The sequence below is a fragment of the Myotis lucifugus genome, unplaced genomic scaffold, assembly GCF_000147115.1.
Source record: "Myotis lucifugus unplaced genomic scaffold, Myoluc2.0 scaffold_69, whole genome shotgun sequence".
In the NCBI taxonomy this organism is placed as follows: Eukaryota; Metazoa; Chordata; class Mammalia; order Chiroptera; family Vespertilionidae; genus Myotis; species Myotis lucifugus.
In genome coordinates this window covers 2,924,726-2,944,293 of record NW_005871117.1, presented here as the reverse complement: position 1 = coordinate 2,944,293, position 19,568 = coordinate 2,924,726, and the positions used below count along the sequence as shown (strand labels likewise).

General features: G+C 35.9%; 1 protein-coding gene across 2 annotated transcripts in view; it reads left to right on the top strand.

Moving 5' to 3' along the window:
• ADK (adenosine kinase) overlaps positions 1 to 19,568 on the top strand; it is a 448,784-nt gene that overhangs the window by 342,027 nt on the left and 87,189 nt on the right. For both annotated transcript variants that reach the window (XM_006090233.2, XM_023755075.1), the window contains one exon: positions 10,687 to 10,722. In XM_006090233.2, coding sequence (XP_006090295.1) covers positions 10,687 to 10,722 — 36 coding nt within the window. The remainder of the gene's footprint in view (positions 1 to 10,686; positions 10,723 to 19,568) is intronic.

Below are 19,568 nucleotides of genomic sequence, written 5' to 3'. Positions count from 1 at the left end.
ATCCTACTTCCTTAAAGAGTGTAAACCAAGACAAAATATATAAAATAGCAGTTTTCTGACATTAGACAACAGGTAGCACAGGACAGTGATCCCTGAGTTTAGGGAATCCCTACAATTTTCATAGTATTCTGTTTAAACAGGGTTTCCAGTCTGCAGTGCAGGAAGGGGGATCCTAAACTCAGTGGTCCAACTGAATTGAAACAAAGTTAAAAAATGAAGGAGGCCCAGTAAAGAATTACTTTTTTTTTTAAATGAAGAAGGCCAAGATGGCTATAATTTGCAAGAGAGAGTACCAGAGAAGAGACAGAGCACACACACTAGATAATCTGCAGAGGATTCCCTAGCCTCTTCAGCTGAATACTGATCAGCACATGTATGTGAGGAAACTATTGATGGCCAAGGTTAAAACCACAGGAAAAAGCAGGTAGAACATCCCCCAAACTCACACAAGGCTGATAATAGTTTGTATCCCCAATAACTAGAGTGGAGAAACCGCTAATAAATGGGACATTTTATTTAGTGCTCAAAAGATATTATATCAGGAGGAGCACCAGAATAGCGCTCTCATCTCACCCAACAAAGCTTAAAAATAGCCTGGAAAGGATCAAACTTTCAGGTAAACTAACTGAATTTCAGAATAAACCTCAAAAATATAAGAAATACAAAAAGGAAATTTAAAAAATCTAGTACCCCAAAACATAAGATTTATAAAGCATCCAGTCAAAAGTTATCAGGCATGCAAGGAATCAGAAAATTCAACCCATATGAGAAAAAACCAATCAATAGAAATATATTTTAAAATGACACAGGTGTTAGAATTATTTGACAAGGATTAGCATTTCTAAACATATTCTGTGTTTCAAGAAAGTAAAAGAATGCATAAGCTGGTTAAGGAGAGATATGAAAAATACCAAAAAAAATCCTTCAACTTCTAGAGATCAAAAATGTGCTGGATGAGATTAGACACTGAAGAAGAAAAAATAGTAATAAGTGATCTTGACAACATAGCAGTAAAAGCGATTCAAAAAGCATTGAGGGGGGAAACCAGCAAACAATAGGACAGCTTCAAGTGACCTAATATACATATTTGGAGTTTAGGGAAGGGGAAGGGAGAACAGAAAAATATTTAAAGTTGATATCGGCTGCAACTGTTCCAAATTTGATAAAATCTATAAACCCACAAATTCAGATGCTCAATGAACACAAGCAGAAGAAACAAGGATAAAACTATATCAAGGAACATCATCAAATTGCATGAAATCAATGATAAAGAAAAAAGTCTTTAAAGCAGCCAGTTTTTTAAAGACACATTATATATAGGGAAACAAAGAAAAGAATGACAGCAGTTTTCTCATCTAAAACAATGCAAGGTAGAGCACTGAAAGAAAAAAACTGTCAACCTATGATGCTACATCCACACAAAAATACCTTTCAAAACTGAAAATGATATGAAGACTTTTTTAGACATATAAAAGCTGAAAGAGTTCATCAGTAGCTGACCAGCATAGACCATTCAAAAACACCTCTTTTCCAAATACTAGCTATAATAATTACCTGCTCTGTGGTCTTGGACATACTTTAATTTCTCTGAACCTTTAGATTTTCATCTGTGAAATTAGAAAAGTACTTATTTTATGGGATTTTTATGATCAATAAAATCAAATGAGTTAAAGAAAATAATTGACATTTGTTGAGTGCCTCATGTGTGCCAAGCACATTATTTCATTATAAATTGAAATAAAATACCTAACAAGAGCCCTGCTACCCTGAGAATGTTCTTATGCTGTCATCTCTCTTCTCTTTCTTCAATAACTGAAAAACTTGGGTTGTTCTAGAAGTAGTCCAAATAGCTAATCAATCAAATTTTGATAGAGCACTTTTCCTAACTTTGTTTTTCTTCCGTAACCACCATTAAATATGGTTAAAGGTGGGAATGAACAACTCTTCTTGTGAGGATAGACACATCAGCTAATAAATCACTTTATGAAAGGGTTAAGTATATTCTAAACTAAACCAATTTTTTTGGCTTGTGTTTTGGCTGCTAATGTTTTTTTCCAGTCACGTTTATTGAGGTGTAATTTATATACTGTCTATCTTATTGTTATAGTAAACCTATTGGATACGGTCCATGAGTGTCTTTATAGCTTATACATTGCTCCACAGATTTTTTTGGCACTCAATAAATGCTAAATAATATTTCTATTCAGCATTCTGCAGACGGGAAGCATATGGTAATAAATGTCACAGCCCAAGTTGAAAATCTCCAAAAACTTATGTTATATTCCTTGGAAAAGCCAGTATAGATATTTTTGTGAATGAAATTTATTTTTAAAAGTAGTCTTCATTTACTTTATTTACAAGTTAAAACTTTTCTCATCAAAATAGTACAATATTAAAAATAGTATAATACTAATACAGTCTCCTGAGAAAGTATATAAATAATTTTGTAGATAGCATAAAGAAAAGGTAATTCGTAGTCTGAAGGACAGCATGAGGACATATTTAGAGGTTTAAGCAACATGTCTTCTATGATATATTGTATGAAAAGAAATAAACAGCAGGTAGTTCTTTATGATTAAATATCAGCATGACTTAGAGGTATATCACAGCTACAGCTGTTGCAGACCTTATAATGGTATTAGATTTTGACTCAATAATATATTTCTCACCCAGGGATTCTAGCACTACTCAAATATCTTATTCTAATCTCAGTAAGGTAACCATTGCTTTGGCATAACGAAACACATTGTAAATTGAAACTAAACTTGATGCCAACAAAGGAATTTCATGCAAAAGATAACATATCCAAGTTTATTTGTGTTGATGAAATAAATGGTTATCCAAAACCATTTTTCCAAAACGCTTTAGATAATATATATCTAAATAATTTTTTCATATTTTGCTCACCCTGTGATTGATCTACTAACCATGCTTGCTTTGATTTGATTTTTATTAAGTGTTGTTGTTTTTAAGAATTAACATCTGGATGAGAAACTATCTGAATTTGGCCATGTTACTTAGGCTCCTCATATATAAAATGTGGATAGCGAATCCAGGCACAGCTTAGCTTGGTGCCTCTGACTCGGAGTCTCTCATAACCATGAGGTCAGCCAGGTCTGTAGTAGTATTGTTGCCGGGAGAGGATTCACTTCCAAACCCACTCATAAAGCTATATTTTCAGAGTTGTTAGCCATGGGCCTCTCCAGAGGGGTACTCACCGCATGGCAGCTTATTTCCCTTAGCGTGAGCTGAGAGAGTGCGGAAGCAAGAGGATGGTTGAACAAAACATTCCGTCACTTTTGCCATATATTTGTTAGAAGCAAGTTACTAGGTCCAGCCTACACTCAAGGCGCAGGAATTGTACAAGGATCTGAATACAGTAGTCAGGGGCCATTGGGAGCTGATTTGGAGGCTGCCTACTATACCTATGATCTACAGATAGGACAAATCAGTGAATGTACTCTGGATGCTCTGGAACTCATTTGTTTAAACTACCCAGAGATCTTACCAAGAACTTGAATTCAGTAGGCAAAATGATTTTACAGTTTCACATTAAATATTTTAATTATTCCTAGCAACAATCCACTGAAATAGGTATTGTTGGCCTTGATTTCATTGATATCCTGAGTGACTTGCTCAAGATTACTTAACAGATGAACTGTAAAATTCATTGTAGTCTTTATTGTAGGTCTTCTGATTCTAAACCATTCTGTACCCTTTCCATCTGCCTGTAACTACCTCCTGACCAGTACTATCTGGTATTTAAAGCCGTTCAAAAAGAGCATTATACATCTCAATGTGTACACAAACATATAAATTTTATATTACAGAGATATTTTTATACATAGATTTATATGGAGAGAGACAGATAACATTCTTAAACTCTCATATACATCACGCCAATTAGGATTTACAGTGTTGCTTCAAATTCTTTGAAATTATTCAGTCAAAGTCTAATACCATTATAAGGTCTGCAGTTGTAGCAGAGGTATAACTCTAAGATAATAGTAACTGTTGGACAAAACTATATTTAGTGGGTTAAAAACTTGTTAGGAGGAGAGATGAACAAAGTAAAACAGCAGAACTGTTTTGGTGGCTCCATTATCCATTGGGTTTTCCCAAAGCTCTGGACTTGTACGACTTGAGTGAGGACCATGGGGACTCCCAGTGAATTTTCTGCTTCTTCTTGTGTTGGAGAAAAAGTAGCTTATTTTGGATGAATATGTTGCTTTCTGCAGATAGAAGTTACCTTTCTTTGGTCCTGAGTGAGACCCTTTTCCCTTTTTATTTCAGTCCATGAAGTTTTAGCCTACTCTCAAGACTCCTGATGTCTAAGATTAAAAAGTAGAGTGGTGCCCTAGACAGTGTGGCTCAATTGGTTGAGCATAATCCCATGCACCAGGAGGTCGCCAGTTCAATTCCTGGTCAGAGCGCAAGCCTGAGTTAGGGCCTCAATCCTCAGTAGGGGGCATGCAGGAGGCAGCCAATCTATGTTTCTCCCTCATCAATGTTTCTATCTCTCCCTCTCCCTTCCTCTCTCTGAAATCAATAAAAACATATTTTTAAAAAATAACTAGTAACCAATAATTGGAATTGAAATAAGAATATGGATATTATAGTTATAGTTTAATATTGATTACAAATAATTCTACTTTATATATTATAACTGGGATATAATCGGACAAAATGCAGAGAAAATAGTTTTCAATCAAATGCAGTAGCTCCCGAAGAAGCAGAAGCAGGTTCAGAGGAAGCCAGAACTGGACCCAGCTGGGCCGGCAACATGGAACCGCTGTACCAGCAAACGCACAAACAGGTCCACCAGATCCAGTCTCACATGGGACACCGGGAGACAGCAGACAAGCAGTCTGTGCACTTAGTAGAAAACGAAATCCAAGCAAGCATACCAGATATTCAGCCAGCAAGAACGCCTGGAGATTTTGTCCAGCAAGGAGCTGCCCAACAAAAGACAGAATACCAAACTTTGTGTTGACCAATTAAAGTATGATGTTCAGCACCTGCAGACGGCTCTCAGAAACTTCCAACATCGGCGATACGCAAGGGAGCAGCAGGAGAGACAGCGAGAGGAGCTTCTGTCTCGCACCTTCACCCCCAACATGGGATGCGGTGCCCCCTGCGAGGCTGCGCCGGCCCCTGCGAGGCTGAGACGGCCCCTGGGAGGCTGAGACAGTCGCTGTGAGGTTGCGACGGCCCCTGTGAGGCTGAGATGGTCCCTGTGTGGCCGAACACAGGGACACGTTGCTGATGGAAATAGCTAGTATGACCCGGCAACAAAAAGCATACACCTATGGATGAGGACAATGGGGGGGGGGGTAAGGGCAGAGGGTGGGGTGGGAACTGGGTGGAGGGGAGCTATGGGGGGGAAAAAGGGGAACAACTGTAATAATCTGAACAATAAAGATTTATTTTGGAAAAAAACACAAATGCAGTAGCTCCCTCTTATCGGAGGGGAATATGTTCCAAGACCCCCAGTTGATGCCTGAAACCATGGATAGTACCAAACATGCTTTTCTTTCTCTCTCTCTCTCTCTCTCTCTCTCTCTCTCTCCCCATATATATATAACGTACAAATGTACTATGTACATATTTTATGTACATATATACTGTTTATGTACTTATATACTATGTATATATATTCTATGTTTATATATTTATATTTTTATATATATACACACACACACACACACACACACACACTGTTTTTCCCTATACATACATACTGTGATTAATTTATAAACTAGTCACAGTAAGATATTAACAAGAACTGATAATAAAATAGAACTGTTAAAATAATATTACTATAATGAAAGTTATATGAATGTAGCATTATTACATAAAATAAGGGTAACTTGAATATAAGTACCATGATAATGAGGCAGTCGATCTGATAACCAAGAAGGCTGTCAAGCCCCAGCCGGGTGGCTCAGTTGGTTGGAGTGTCATCCCGTACACCAAAAAAAAGGTTGCAGGTTCAATTCCCCGTCAGAGCACATACCTAGGTTGGGGGTTCAATCCTGGCAGGAGTGAATACGGGAAGCAGCTGATTGGTGTTTCTCTCTCTTCCTCTCTCTCTAAAAAAAAAAAAAATCAATAAACATATCCTCGGGTGAGGATTGAAAAAAAAGAAGGCTACCAAGTAACTAATGGTCAGATAGGGTGTACACTGTGATAAGCTGGGCAAAGAGATGATTCTAGTCTGGGCGAGATGGAGCAGGACAGTGCAAGATAGCGTCATGCTACTCAGAACGTCACTCAGTTTAAAATGAATGCATTGTTTAGTTCTGGAATTTTCCATTTAATATTTTCAGACCATATGTAACTGAAACTGCAAAAAGCTACACCATGGATAAGGAGGAACTACTATAAAAGAGATAGTTGTCTTTCATACATACACACAAACAAGCACTTGAGTTTCTCCTTTCTTTCCTGCATAATCTGAGGATTATGCTATTTAATAGTGGCTTGCTAATCCCTTTAAATAGCTCTTAACGTAAGTATTCCATAGTTTTCATTAACCATGAATTTTAGGGTTTTTTTAAACCTCCATTCAAAAACTGTATTTGGTTGTTGTTTCACTGGAACCCTTTTAGCCTGGTCAGTGAAGCAGCAAGCCTACTGCAAATCCTAAATAGCATGGTGTAGATGAGCGTCTAAGACTTTAATTATATGTCATTTTATTCACAACACTCAATTCCAGGAAGGAAAAAATGACTTTGTTGTTGTAAAAGACGTATGATGTGAGTATCATTCATTGTAAACCAAAAATGATACTGTATTATAGCATAGACAACAATGGGAACTGATTCTGAAAATGTAACCTGTCTGAGAAGCTGAATAATAGTGAAAGTTATCAAAATGGAAAGAAGTGTTAATGTGAAATGCAGCCTTCTCAGAAATACTCTTTCCTGGCCTGTTTGATTTTGCTTTTGTTGCTTGTCATGCATGAATGAAAGTGCTACACTCTCAGGGGAGCAGGAAAGCCTCTGTGTCGGTTGTTTATTTCCTTAATCCCTCCTCCTTTGTGATTTCTGATGTCAGATCTAAAATGGAAAGCCTGTAAATATAATGATTATCACATGGATAATCACCTGCATTAGGAACCGCCCTGCTTCTCTATTCTAACCTTCCCTGTTCTCCACATGACACATCCACTCTGCGGTTGGATTTTAACCTGACTGCTTCATTAGGTTTGTGAAACTCAGTACGTGGCGCCCTGGGGCAGCACAGATGGGGACTTGCTTGTTTTCTTTTCTCACTCTTACTGCAAAGGCACACTACAAAGTCCTTTTCAATTTAGTGTGATCAGTTCACTTGGAATTACTTTTGATATTTGGAATGGGCCTTACTCTTTGCCCACTTCTCCCTCTTCTAACCACTTACTCTTCCATGTCCCTTTTTCTTCCCTACTTTCTGACCTAATGCCTTTTCTTTCTGTCCCTCCATGCAGTGAATCTGAACACTAAAATTCTGCTTAAAATTCTTGCTGGGTCAAACTGTTCCCTATGTTGTTTTATTTGTTTTGCTGAGAGGAAAATAATAAATGTTGTTCCATCAATGTATCTGCAGACACCTTTAGATCAGAGGTTAGCTGTGGTGGGAAAGTCGGGGGTGAGGTGAGCCATCTGCTTTCTCTAATGGAGTGACTGGGGCACCCGTCCAAGATCAAAGGAAGGTGAGAGGAAGTCAGGAGATAAGATCTTTTTAAGTCATAGAACAAGTGCTTTAGCTTTTCAGTGATAGGGCACAGTTCTGCAAATCTGTGTGAGGGGGACGTTAAGATAGAAAACTGAGTTGACTTTTCTTCAGCATGTCCTTCCTCAGTCAGAAATATGTTAGCACTTGCAATAGTTTACAGATGGACAAGTGTCCTAGTGCCTGGCTCCCTTAAAGAATAATGATCTGACATTTATATGTGTGTCTTGCAATTAGTCAGTTCTACTATACCATAACAGGTCACAGTTAATTACTTCTTAGGTTTGTATGAGTAAATTTGGACATTAAAAGAGCAATTTAACTACCATATGTGAACTTTGAGTTTTTGTGTCTTAGTGCAATTTTAGTCATACAGATTCTTCATATTTGTCTTATAGGTCTTTGGGGTTCTTTCATGCCTCTGAAAGTTGCATATAAATAAGTATTTCTAACAGAGCTTTTCGGATATCTTTTTCTAAATTTTTTTATTTATTGAATTTAGAGAGAGAGATATCTATTTGTTGTTCCACTTACCATGAATTCATTGGTTGCTTTTAGTATGTGCCCTGACTGGGGATGGAGGCATATTGGGATGACACTCTAACCAACTGAGCTACCCAGCTAGGGCTCAGTTATCGTTTTCATATAAGAATTAGCTTGGTGCTCTGGCTGGTGTGGCTCAATGCTTAGAGTGTCAGCCTGCTCACTGAATGGTCACGGGTTTGATTCCCAGTGAGGGCATGTACCTGGGTTGCGGTTCGCTCCCCACCCCCAGCTGGGACACGTGCGGGAGGAAACTAGTTGATATGTCTCTCTCACATTTGATGTTTCCCTTCCTCCCTCCCTCTCTCTGTGAAAAGCAATGGAGAAAGTATCCTCAGATGAGGATTAAAAAAAAAAAAGAATTAGCTTGGTTAATTCTTGGATTGGACAACTTGGAAAAATACTACATTGATATCTTTTGAACTTTATCCTTTTCCTTGATATCTAGGTCAGCAAATACTATTGACTATGTTGTCTACAAAATTCTATTGTATCATCTACATTACTGAGGCTAAGTCGATCACCCTATGCTTCTCTAGTGAACAGCCTGAGGAGTTATACTTTCAGCTTATCACTTCCTATCAACTTCGGTGTTCAGCTGTAATCGTCCATTTCAAACTTTTTAAACCCTCAAAATGGTTCTTTAGATTTATATTTTATTAGTATATGGGACCATCCGTGCATACATACTTTTCCCCCAGTGTTTTCCTTAACATGTAGATAGGACCCAAATCTGTGCTGGAGACATTGGCTGTACTTTCTGCCTTACATGGTTTGGTGCAGCGTTGTTTCAGTTGAGTTGGATCTGCTCACTACTTGGACTCAAATCCCATCCTTCTATTAATATCTCTTGGCAGAGATAATTTTGGAGGAATGTAAGTTAAGATGTAGAGGCTCTTGACAGTTGTCTGCAGTTTTTTTCATTTTCAAGAGGGAAGTAGAGTTGAAAAGTGATATTGCCTCCATTTTCTGTACTAGTCCTAACATTAAAATACATGCACAAAGCAGAGTAGAGAAAGGGAGAGGATTTGGTTGCATAGAAGTGTTTTTGTCATTTGATACCCTGTTGCAACAGCATTATGGTGTATAATAATTGTTCATCAGATTGTACCCTAACGATGTTTAATTCTAGAAAAACATTGCGTATTTTAATTATATATTTTTAATGTTCAACTTTTGTTACCCTGTCATCTTACATCAAAGTAAAATAGGGATTTATTTGGACTGTTTCTTTTAATTTTCAAACAGTCAAAAAAGTAGAAATACTTAATACATCTAGATATAATTAATATGTTGCCATTTTGCTTCACTCTAATTTTTTTAAGAATTCTAAAGTAAATTATAAGTATCATGCCATTTCATCCCTAAATACTTCAGGACTAACTGCTAAAAATTAAGGATATTTTTCTTATCAATTTGATAATTCTTAATATTATCTAATTCTTAAAATATTTAAATTTCTTCAGTTGTCCCCAAAATGTCTTTTATACCTGGTTTATTCAAAACAGAATCCAGTTAAGGTCTGTATAGTATTCTTGGTCATTTTCCCCCTCCCACTTTATCATGAAATTGACTTATTGAAGAGACCAAGCTACTTATCCTGTAAAATGTCCCATCTATGGATTTGTCTGTTTGCTTTCTCAGTATATCATTGAATTTGTTCTCCTATTCTCTGCATTTCCTATAGACAGCAAGTTATATAATTAAAGTTTTGATTAATTCATTAAAAAAATTTTCCATCAGAAAACTGTATAGGTGATGCTGGATACTTCATACTGTCTCATAATAGAATATTAGTGACCCCACTATTAATGATAAGTGATATGATCAATCACTGGGTTAAGGTTATGACAGCTCGTTCCTTCCATTATAAATTTATAGTTTGCTCCCCGTGATCAACACATAATCTGTGACATTTTAATTCCATGGAATACCCAGTTCCCCATCATCCTTTCACCTAATGAATTTAGCATCCATTGATGATCCTTGCCTGAATAAATTTCATTAGAGATTGCAAAATGGTGATTTCTCTTAATCAATACATTTACTAGCAGACATTCTTCTACAGAAGAGCTTTCTGAAAGATACTGTTTTAATTAAAAACATAAGCACCAGGCGTGTTCCATAGGTTTCAAATAATTGTCTTTCTTTGTTGGGGTCAAAACACCTGAACTCACTGTGACAGCTACAGTAAAAACATTCACTACATCTTCTTTATTCCAACTTGTGAAGTATGTTGACATAATGTTGCCCTTTTTTTTTTATGCCAAGGGAAAAAGAAATCTTTTTTGGTGTAAGAATAAAAATTGAACTATGTGGGTATATTGAGATAATTGTGTAAAAAGAAGACTGTGAATGAGTTTCAAAATGGATTATTTCTTCATTACCTCGCACTTTATAATTAACTGTTCTTTTTTTTTTTTATTTCAGGAAGCTGCCACTTTTGCTAGAGAGCAAGGCTTTGAGGTGAGTTAACCCACAATTGCACACTAAACAGATCCTAAAGGTTTTTTCTAGCTGATAATGAAGTTCTTTTGGACAGTGATTGATGTGCTATTATACTCTCAGAGCCTCTCAGCAGTTGCCATGGAAACTTGGCAGTCGTCATGGTTTCTTTGTTCTGCCAGCACAGTGTTATGACGCACTCTGCTAGGTCTGCACCCAACATCGCCTACAGATGTTATTTATTGAATTTTGAAAAGCCTCTTGGGAAGCCAAGAGGTTGGGCACGGTTTCAAGCTGCCTCTGCAGATATGGGGCCTGTCAGTTTGTTCAGTTAAAAAGCTACCTCATTAGCTGCATTACATTTCATAAGGATTCACTGCTAAAGTAGTGGTGGAGCAAGACTAAATAGTGAAATGTAATGTCGTTTAAATAATTTCAGCCCTACCCTATGTAGATGATCATTATGCAAATTAATTTCCAAAAGATTGTACTTAGTTGTTAAGAACTGATTAAGTCCTGCTCATATAAACTTCCTCTTTAAATCTTTTTTCTCCTTCTATCTTTTTTTGGGGGGAAGGGGGGGCGGGCGCTGGGGATAGCTTTAAAACAATTGTCTTTAATTTTCAAGTCCTGACTCTGTTATCTTGACATAAGTATTATTCTGTCAAGGTTCAAAATTCCATGTGTTTTTTGTTGGCAAAATTAAGATAACAGACAAGACCATGTTTTTACCTATAGACTATCCATTTTCCAATCGATGGCTAGAAAAAACTGAACCCAGGTTAATTAACAGAATTTACTGAGTTTATGAGTTTTATGGTTATCATATTTATTGAGCCAGAACTATGTAGAATGCTGTGTTCTGTACCACAGCTTGGAATGTTGCACAGTAGTGTAATTTTCAAAAATCTAATCTGACTAGAGCTGGAATATAGAAACTCTTTATTTACATACTCAGTGTTGATTGCTATATTAGTAAGTTCACTTTGAACTCTTTAGAGAAAGGTGTGTGAATTTATGAAGAGACTATTATTTAAATGTACTAAAGGCAGATTCATTACTGAGCAACAAAGTAATACATGAGCATGTTATCTATATCATAGGACTTGGCAACCATCCTGCTTTCTCTTCTTGGAGGAAGACAGTGAGCATGTGGTATCAGTAGTCTATTCTCAAGATTCTGTGAAAAAACTACATCAGAGTAGGAAACTTCACCTTATGATACCTGATTGTTGGGAACTCCGATAGTTTATTGCGAATTTGCTTTTTTTGTTTTACTATATGTATTCTCGTGAATATAGGGGTTGAATCACATGTAGAAGAAAGAATAACGATTTCCAAGTATTTATTTATCTCATTTAATTTGTAATTTTCCAAACTGCAATTTATATAAAATACTAAATGTAATCAGGAATATTCAATTTAAAAGTCAAATGTTTTAATCATGAGAATATAAGTCAGTGTTTTCAGTCATGTTTTAAAGTTTCACTGATGTTAAATTTTAATAGTAATTAATATTAATTCTCTGTTGTTACATCAAAATTCTCCACTAATGAAAGCTTGTGGAACATAAATTTATATCTTACTTTCTGTACTAACATAAAAAAATGTATTTTGATTCTAGAAAATAAACAATTTTGTAGTTGCTTACAAAGATAACATGTTACATAACAAATGATCGTGATTCTTTAGTGCCTAGATAATAATTTTTTAAAATAGGTTACTAAGGCTAACTAATTCATACTTTTATTGCCCCCTTGAACTATATGCTTTGAATATGCCTGGTTTAAATTCAATCCTAGCAACAAACTATTTTTTCTATTTTCTACTAACCAGCACTATATTAACCTTTCCATTAGTTTTTACTTTGATTCTATAATTTTCTTTACCATAAATGTGCCATAATTGATTACAACAAATAAACCAAGTGATGATGGTTATAATAATATAACCATCTTGACATAGTAAAACCGCTCCGTTGTTGATGCTGACAGTGACATGTTAGATAAAGCACACAGTCTTGATGTGTCCCTTCATGGGTTCTCTAAACTATTATAAGCTTTGCAGAATATAGTAGAGCCATGAGTAGAAAAACCTCAAGTAAGTATTATCAATAAAATATAATCCAAGTACTGGATGCTATCTAGAGAAATTCAATTATTTTTAAATGCCATTATTTTTTTATTTTTTTAGTTCATTACACAGTAATATGAAAACATGGGTTAAAACTTGGTATTTTTAGAGTCAAAAATAAATCACTTTATCTTAGCAGTTTAATGTCTATGGGAGTATGTCAGTGCTCTCAGAAGTCGTGTGACACTAGACAAAGTCTGTATTTTATCACTCCCAGCTTAAATTTTACCTCTAAATTTGGGGCATGAATGAGATGAGAGAACTGAAAAGATTAAAAAGAAAGGAAAGGTGACCATTTTTTTCTTCCCACCAGCTCTGCTGCCTACCCTCATTTTCTATTATAAATCCTAATCAGTTCCCAATGCCATTGAGTATTGCCACTGTGATCTGTCTGCCAACTGACCAATCCAAACGCCTCTAAAAATAACCAGTGTTTATTCATAAGGAAGTATCATTGGCGGCACTGTTTATGGTATTCTGGTTAGCTTCTCTACAAATTTTAGATAATCTTTCTTTTAAAAAAAATCTTTAATCTTTAAAATGAGTTAGGCATTTTTCAGTAAGAAGAGCCAGCCTAGGAGGGCACTGGAGAATGAGATAAAAAACTGAAGCTGGGCAGAGCACAAAGCAGAAGAGAGCGGAATGAATATATATATATGATAGAAAAATTGCACAGTGCCTGATTTAAATGACAGACCTGCTAAGAATTTAAATTGACAATTCTTAAGGTAAAAAGTTTCATGAGGCTTTTATTACTCTGAAAAATCAGTTCAGACTGCAGTGTGTTTTTAAATCTACCTTATCTTGAGCTAAACTGATTAAAGGTTTGTATTTTTAGAACCTACATAAAAATAAGGTACTTAAAAGCACGTTTTATTATGAAGCCTTTTAAAAGCTGTATTGAAAATTGGGATTTAAATAAAGTGGAAAAAACAACTCCAAAACCTAAATACAAATATTTTTTGTATTTTCATTCTCTGTACAACAGAGTATGTGCCAAATGATAAACAGAATTCATACCTTCTCTACTGGATCACTCATTTATTTTTACTCTAGGCAACAAATTTTAATTTCCTTGTTTTACATTTCTAAGATATAATACTTCTGATTGTTGAAGAAACAAAGCAATTATTTTCCCTTTTCCAACTTTCCCCACAGCCCCTGACTCTACCTGGAGGTCCCAGCCAGACTTGCAGGCTTTCTCTGACCAGTAGTGACTGTCGTCTTATACCACTGGGAGAGAAAAGTATTGAACTGTGCTATCCAATACAGCATCCGCTAGCCACATGTGGCTATTTAAATTAAAATTAAGTAAAATTTAAAATTCAGTTCCTTAGTCTCACTGCACACATTTTGAGTGAGACTTCCATATTGGACAGTGTAGATATAAACCATATATATCATCACAGAGAGTTCCATTGATCAGCGCTGGATAGATAAGTCCACACAGAGGATTCAGGAGACCTTGATTCCCAAATAATTCTTAAAGATTTTTCTCAGGTTTCTGTGTTTCTCACAAATATGAAGAACACAGTGAATATTACCCAGAGTTTCTGGAAATAAGACTCTAGGTCAAGCGCTGCTGAATAAAAAGTATAGTGCTTCTTTCCTAGGTAACTGAATCCTATAAGAGGACAGTTTGAAAACAGATTAAGGAAAAGAGATAAGATGATCTTCTAATTCTCTTTAGTTAGTAATTTACTCATTCATCGAATATTTACTGAGCACTAGATACATGCCTAACACTTCGATAAACCCTGAAGGACAAGATAGAAATGACCAGAGAGAGTATTGTGAAGGAGAATGTGGGAGGGGTTTCTATTTTGAATGAGATGGTCATAGAAAGTAAAACTTGAAAAATACAATTATCTAGCCATGACATAAAAAAGCAAAACAAACAGGGAAACAAATTTCAGACAGAGGGAAGAAGAGTACAAAAGTTCTCAAACAAGAAAGAGCAGAATGTACTACGTATTGCATTCCAAGAACTGACAGAAGGTCAGTGTCACTGAACAGAGTGAGTGAGAAGGAGGAGAGTCTGAGATAGACTGGAGAGTGGCAATCATGTGAACACCATAGTTATTATAGGAGTTTCTCTTTGGGAAACAAAACAGAATATGACATGGTTAAGTGAGGCAATCTGAGGGGTTACCACAATTGGTATTCTGTAGGAATAGGTAGATCGTGATAGTATTGTTTAATGTTTGCATTACCAGCTTGTTAAAAATAGAATGAAGATAGTATATTCTTTCACTTGAAAGGCAATGCTAAATTTTTTAAATATATTTTTATTGATTTCAGAGAGGAAAGGAGAGGGACATAAAGATAGAAACATTAATGATGAGAATCATTGTTCGGCTGCCTCCTGCACGCCCCACACTGGGGATGGAGTTCGCAACCTGGACATATGCCCTGACCAGGAATCGAACCGTGATCTCCTGGTTCATAGGTCGATGCTTAACCACTGAGCCATACCAGCTGGGCAATGCTAAATTTAAACTGTTAACATAATCGCTAGTGAAAATGGAAGCATAATTTAACCAGTTAACTGCCACGCGACCAAAACGGAAACCATCTCCACACGCCATGATCTTTTGAAATAATTTAAAAAATCATTTTGCAATGAATATTATAAAAATAAATATATTACTCACAATTTGGGTGTTCTTGAATATTTTCAGCTGAAAATTCTCACGAAAAATTATTTTAAAGTTGGTCAGGGCTGCCACTTAGAGAAAACATTTTTTTTTTATATAGACGCGCATGGCATGTGGGGAAAGTGCAGCTTGCATATACAAATGCTTATGGCATACAATGGATTAACATTTATAAAATGCTTCAGCCCTAGCTGGTTTGGCTCAGAGAATAGAGCATCGGCCTGCAGACTGAAGGGTTCCGGGTTCGATTCCGGTCAAGGGCACATACCTGGGTTGTGGGCTCAATCCTAGTAGGGAGCATGCAGGAGTCAGCCGATCAATGATTCCCTCTCATCATTAATGTTTCTCTCCCTCTCTGAAATCAATAAAAAAATATTTTTTAAAAATGCTTCATAGTTTATAAAACCTTTTCCAACATTTCATTAATACATTTAACATTCACACACACCTTTGAAAGTAGGTAGGGCATGTATTGCCATATCAATTTAACAGATAAAAAATGGGCTACATGAATTATATAAGGTGACATAGCTAATACATAATGGGGCCGGAACCAGAGCTCAGCTCTCCAAGTTCCGTACTCTTTACCATATAAACTATACATCTTTCTCACATTCTAATGATTTGGAAGAGGACATTAGATTTCCAAATGACCTTGGAAAATAAGAAATATATTGAAATTCAAAAGGGAGGGTAGTAGAGGGAACTGGATGAAAGAAGGTGAAGAGATTAGCCAAAGAACATATATGCATAACCCATAGACACAGACAACAGTGTGGTGATGGCCAGAGGGAAGTGGAGATGGAGGCTGGGTGGAAGTAGACAAAAGGAGGGTAGGAATAGGTATGTCTGTTTCAACAATAAAAAAATAAAAGAAAAGGAAAAGTTATTTGCAAACCAATAAAAAAGGAAATTTACTAGGGTAAAATACAAGCCAGAATAACTAAGAAAGAAATACCAAACTTAAATACAAGATCAGTGATAATTTGTGAATGTGGCAGAAAAATGATTTGGGATGAACCTGCTATATAGTTTTGTGATAACAGAAAGCACATTGCTTAAATTCATAGAAGTAGTATAATCTGTGGATAGCTTGGAGTGGTGATTAGGACTGTAATCCCTGGAGTCTCACTTTGTAAATGCTCAACCTAGCTTCACCACTTAGTACCATTATGACCTTAGGAAATTACTTAACCTCTCTGTGACTCAGTTTCTTCATCTGTAGTAATAGTATCTACTGCCCAAAGTAGTTGAGATTTAATGAGTACTTGAGAGCTATATACATGGCTCTTGGTTTCAGCATCTGTAAAATGAGGACACAGTAATACCACTGCCTAGAGAAGTTAAGATTTAATAAGCTCTTTTGGAACTATAAACATGGCTCATAGTTAAATTGTATGAGCTTTCTTCTACCTCTCGTCCCCCCTTTCCTTTTTCTCCTTCCTTATTAGAGAACATAATTGAATTCTCACTACTCAAATCTTGAGGCCCTTTTTGGAGATTTGGAGGGCAACCTCAGGATGTGACAGTTGGGGAGAGTATTAAAATGATTGTTATTAGAAGAAAGAAATTAATATTTATTAAGTACTTAGCATGTGCTAAATGTTGCATTAACCTCTTTCACCTTATCCTCTTTCATCCTCACAATAGTTATTTTTAACTTTTTATTTTGAAATAATTTTAGGCTTAGAAAAATTACAAAAATAGTAGTTCCCAGATACCTTTTATTCAGCTTCCCCTAATCTTAATATCTTACATAAGCAAGGCATAATGATCAAATCCAGAAAATTAACATTGATATAATACCAATAACCGAATTTCAGTCTTTATTCTGATTTCACCAATTTCCTCTAATTTCCTCTTTCTGTTCCAGAATCTAATCCAGGATTGCACAATGCATTTATTGTCATGTCTCCTTAGTCTCTTTTTTTCTGTGACAATTTCTAAGTCTTTCCTTGTTCATGATTTTGATACTTGTGAAGAGTACTTCTCACTCATTTTGTAGAATGTCCCCCAATTTGGGTTGTCTGACATTTTTACATAATTAAGTAGATGTTATGAATGTTTTCCAGAAATATCACAGAAGTGATGGGCCCTTCTCAGTGCAAAGTATCAGGGACGTACATGATGTCCCGATGTCTTATTGTTGGTGATGTTTACCTTGATCACTGTGTTAAGGCGGTATTTGCAGTTTATCCTCTGTAAAGTTACTATTATCCCATTGTAGTTCATAAATATCTTGAGGGCAATATTTTGGGACTATGCAAATATCCTATTTTGCCCCCTAACTTTAGCATTGCTAAATTTGATCACCAGGGTAAACTTATGTCTGTCATTTTCTTTCACTGTAACATAACTATTTTTCCTTTTGTAATGAATAAATATCTTAAGGGGAGAAATTATGAGAATATGCAAATATCCTGATTGTCTCCAAATTTTTACCCACCAATTATAGCATACTTCTCTCCCAACATCTCCTACCATAAATATTTTCTTAGTATGTACATGAGGAAATGGAGCGTCAGAGGGGTTTATTTACCTGCTCAAGATGCACAAGTCCAGGTGTGTCATACTCTAAATCCCTTGTAATTTCATCATTCTGTTAAGATATGTTAGCCCACATATAAGGGAAAATAATCTTCTGGCTGTGACAGCAAAATTAGAAATATGTAGCTTTGGAAAGACAAAATTAAGGTTTTAAGAAAAGTTTTTATAGTAGATGGGGAGCAACTCCTGAGGGCAAAGCAGTGGCTCCTCAAGGCCTAGAGAGAAGTTCAGTTTTGGTGCTCACTGCCAGTTATCCCAGAGCGACAAAGGAGTTTTGTATGAACTGTGGATGTGGATAGAAATAAAGTGTAACCATCTGTAAAGATTTATGTTCTTTATTTGGAAAGTTTACTTCAATCTCGAATTGCCAGTTTTATAGGATTTAATTTGAGACATAAGAAAGGTTTCTTTAAAACTCATGGACACAAACAACAGTATGGGGAGTGCCAGAGGGAAGCGGGGAGGAGGTGGGGGAGGGTAAAGGGGGATAAATGATGATAGAAGGAGACTCGACTTGGGGTGGTAAGCACGCCATACAGTACACAGATGACGTATTGTAGAAGTATATATCTGAACCCTATATAATTTTATTAACCAATAAATTCAATTTTAAAAATAATAAATAAAAGGTTTCTTTACGTTAACAAAGCTCCATAAAAAAAATTTTTTTCCCACATAGTTGGGTAGAAGACAATCATAGAATATCATTCTTAATTTATTCCTTATACCACCTTGAAGAAAAACCTCTATATAAAAAACATCCAGAACATGCATAAGATGCTGCTCCCAAGATGATAAAGTGAATCTATTCCTGGAGTTTGCCTCTTATCTTTATTAAATATGAACTGTATTCAATCATAAGCAAAAAACCCTATAGTAGTAAAATATATGTGTGGCAAGACAATTGGGAGAATATATGTGAGTCATTTTAATTAAATGTATACATTTATTTGAGAGAGTGAAGACATTGTTATATGGCATTTTTGGTCCTTTCAGCTGTTACTAGTCATTTATAATAGTCTTTTTATAATAGTCTTTCCCCAAAACTGAGGGAATTTCTTTTCTCATCTGAGTTCAAGCTTAGTTCTGTTCTAAAATAAGCAACCAGAAGTGAAATAGTCAGCATGTTTGAAAGGTCAGCAGCATTGTTATACCTCAAGTGGCTCTTCTTTTCAGAAACAGCCGTCCTCTGGTATTATCATGTTAGGTATAGTAGAAGCCTAACTTCATGTATCATCTGGAATTTCTTAAGTACTTAGTGAACAAACAGCATACAGCTATTTTACTAAAGACTGTCATACCTTTAAAAATTCTATGGTTTCTAATGTTGTTTGTAACTATTATGACTTGTCTGCCTTGCTTACCTAAATGTTTCCATCCTGTATATCCTAATTAACTTCCTTTATGCCAAGCAGATATCGTTTCCCTCTGATTGTGTTTCTCTCTCCATACTGTTTGAAATTTTGCACAGTGATGGAGTATAAACCAACAAATGCAAACCATGGGCTGTTTTAGAGGCTCACTGAATTC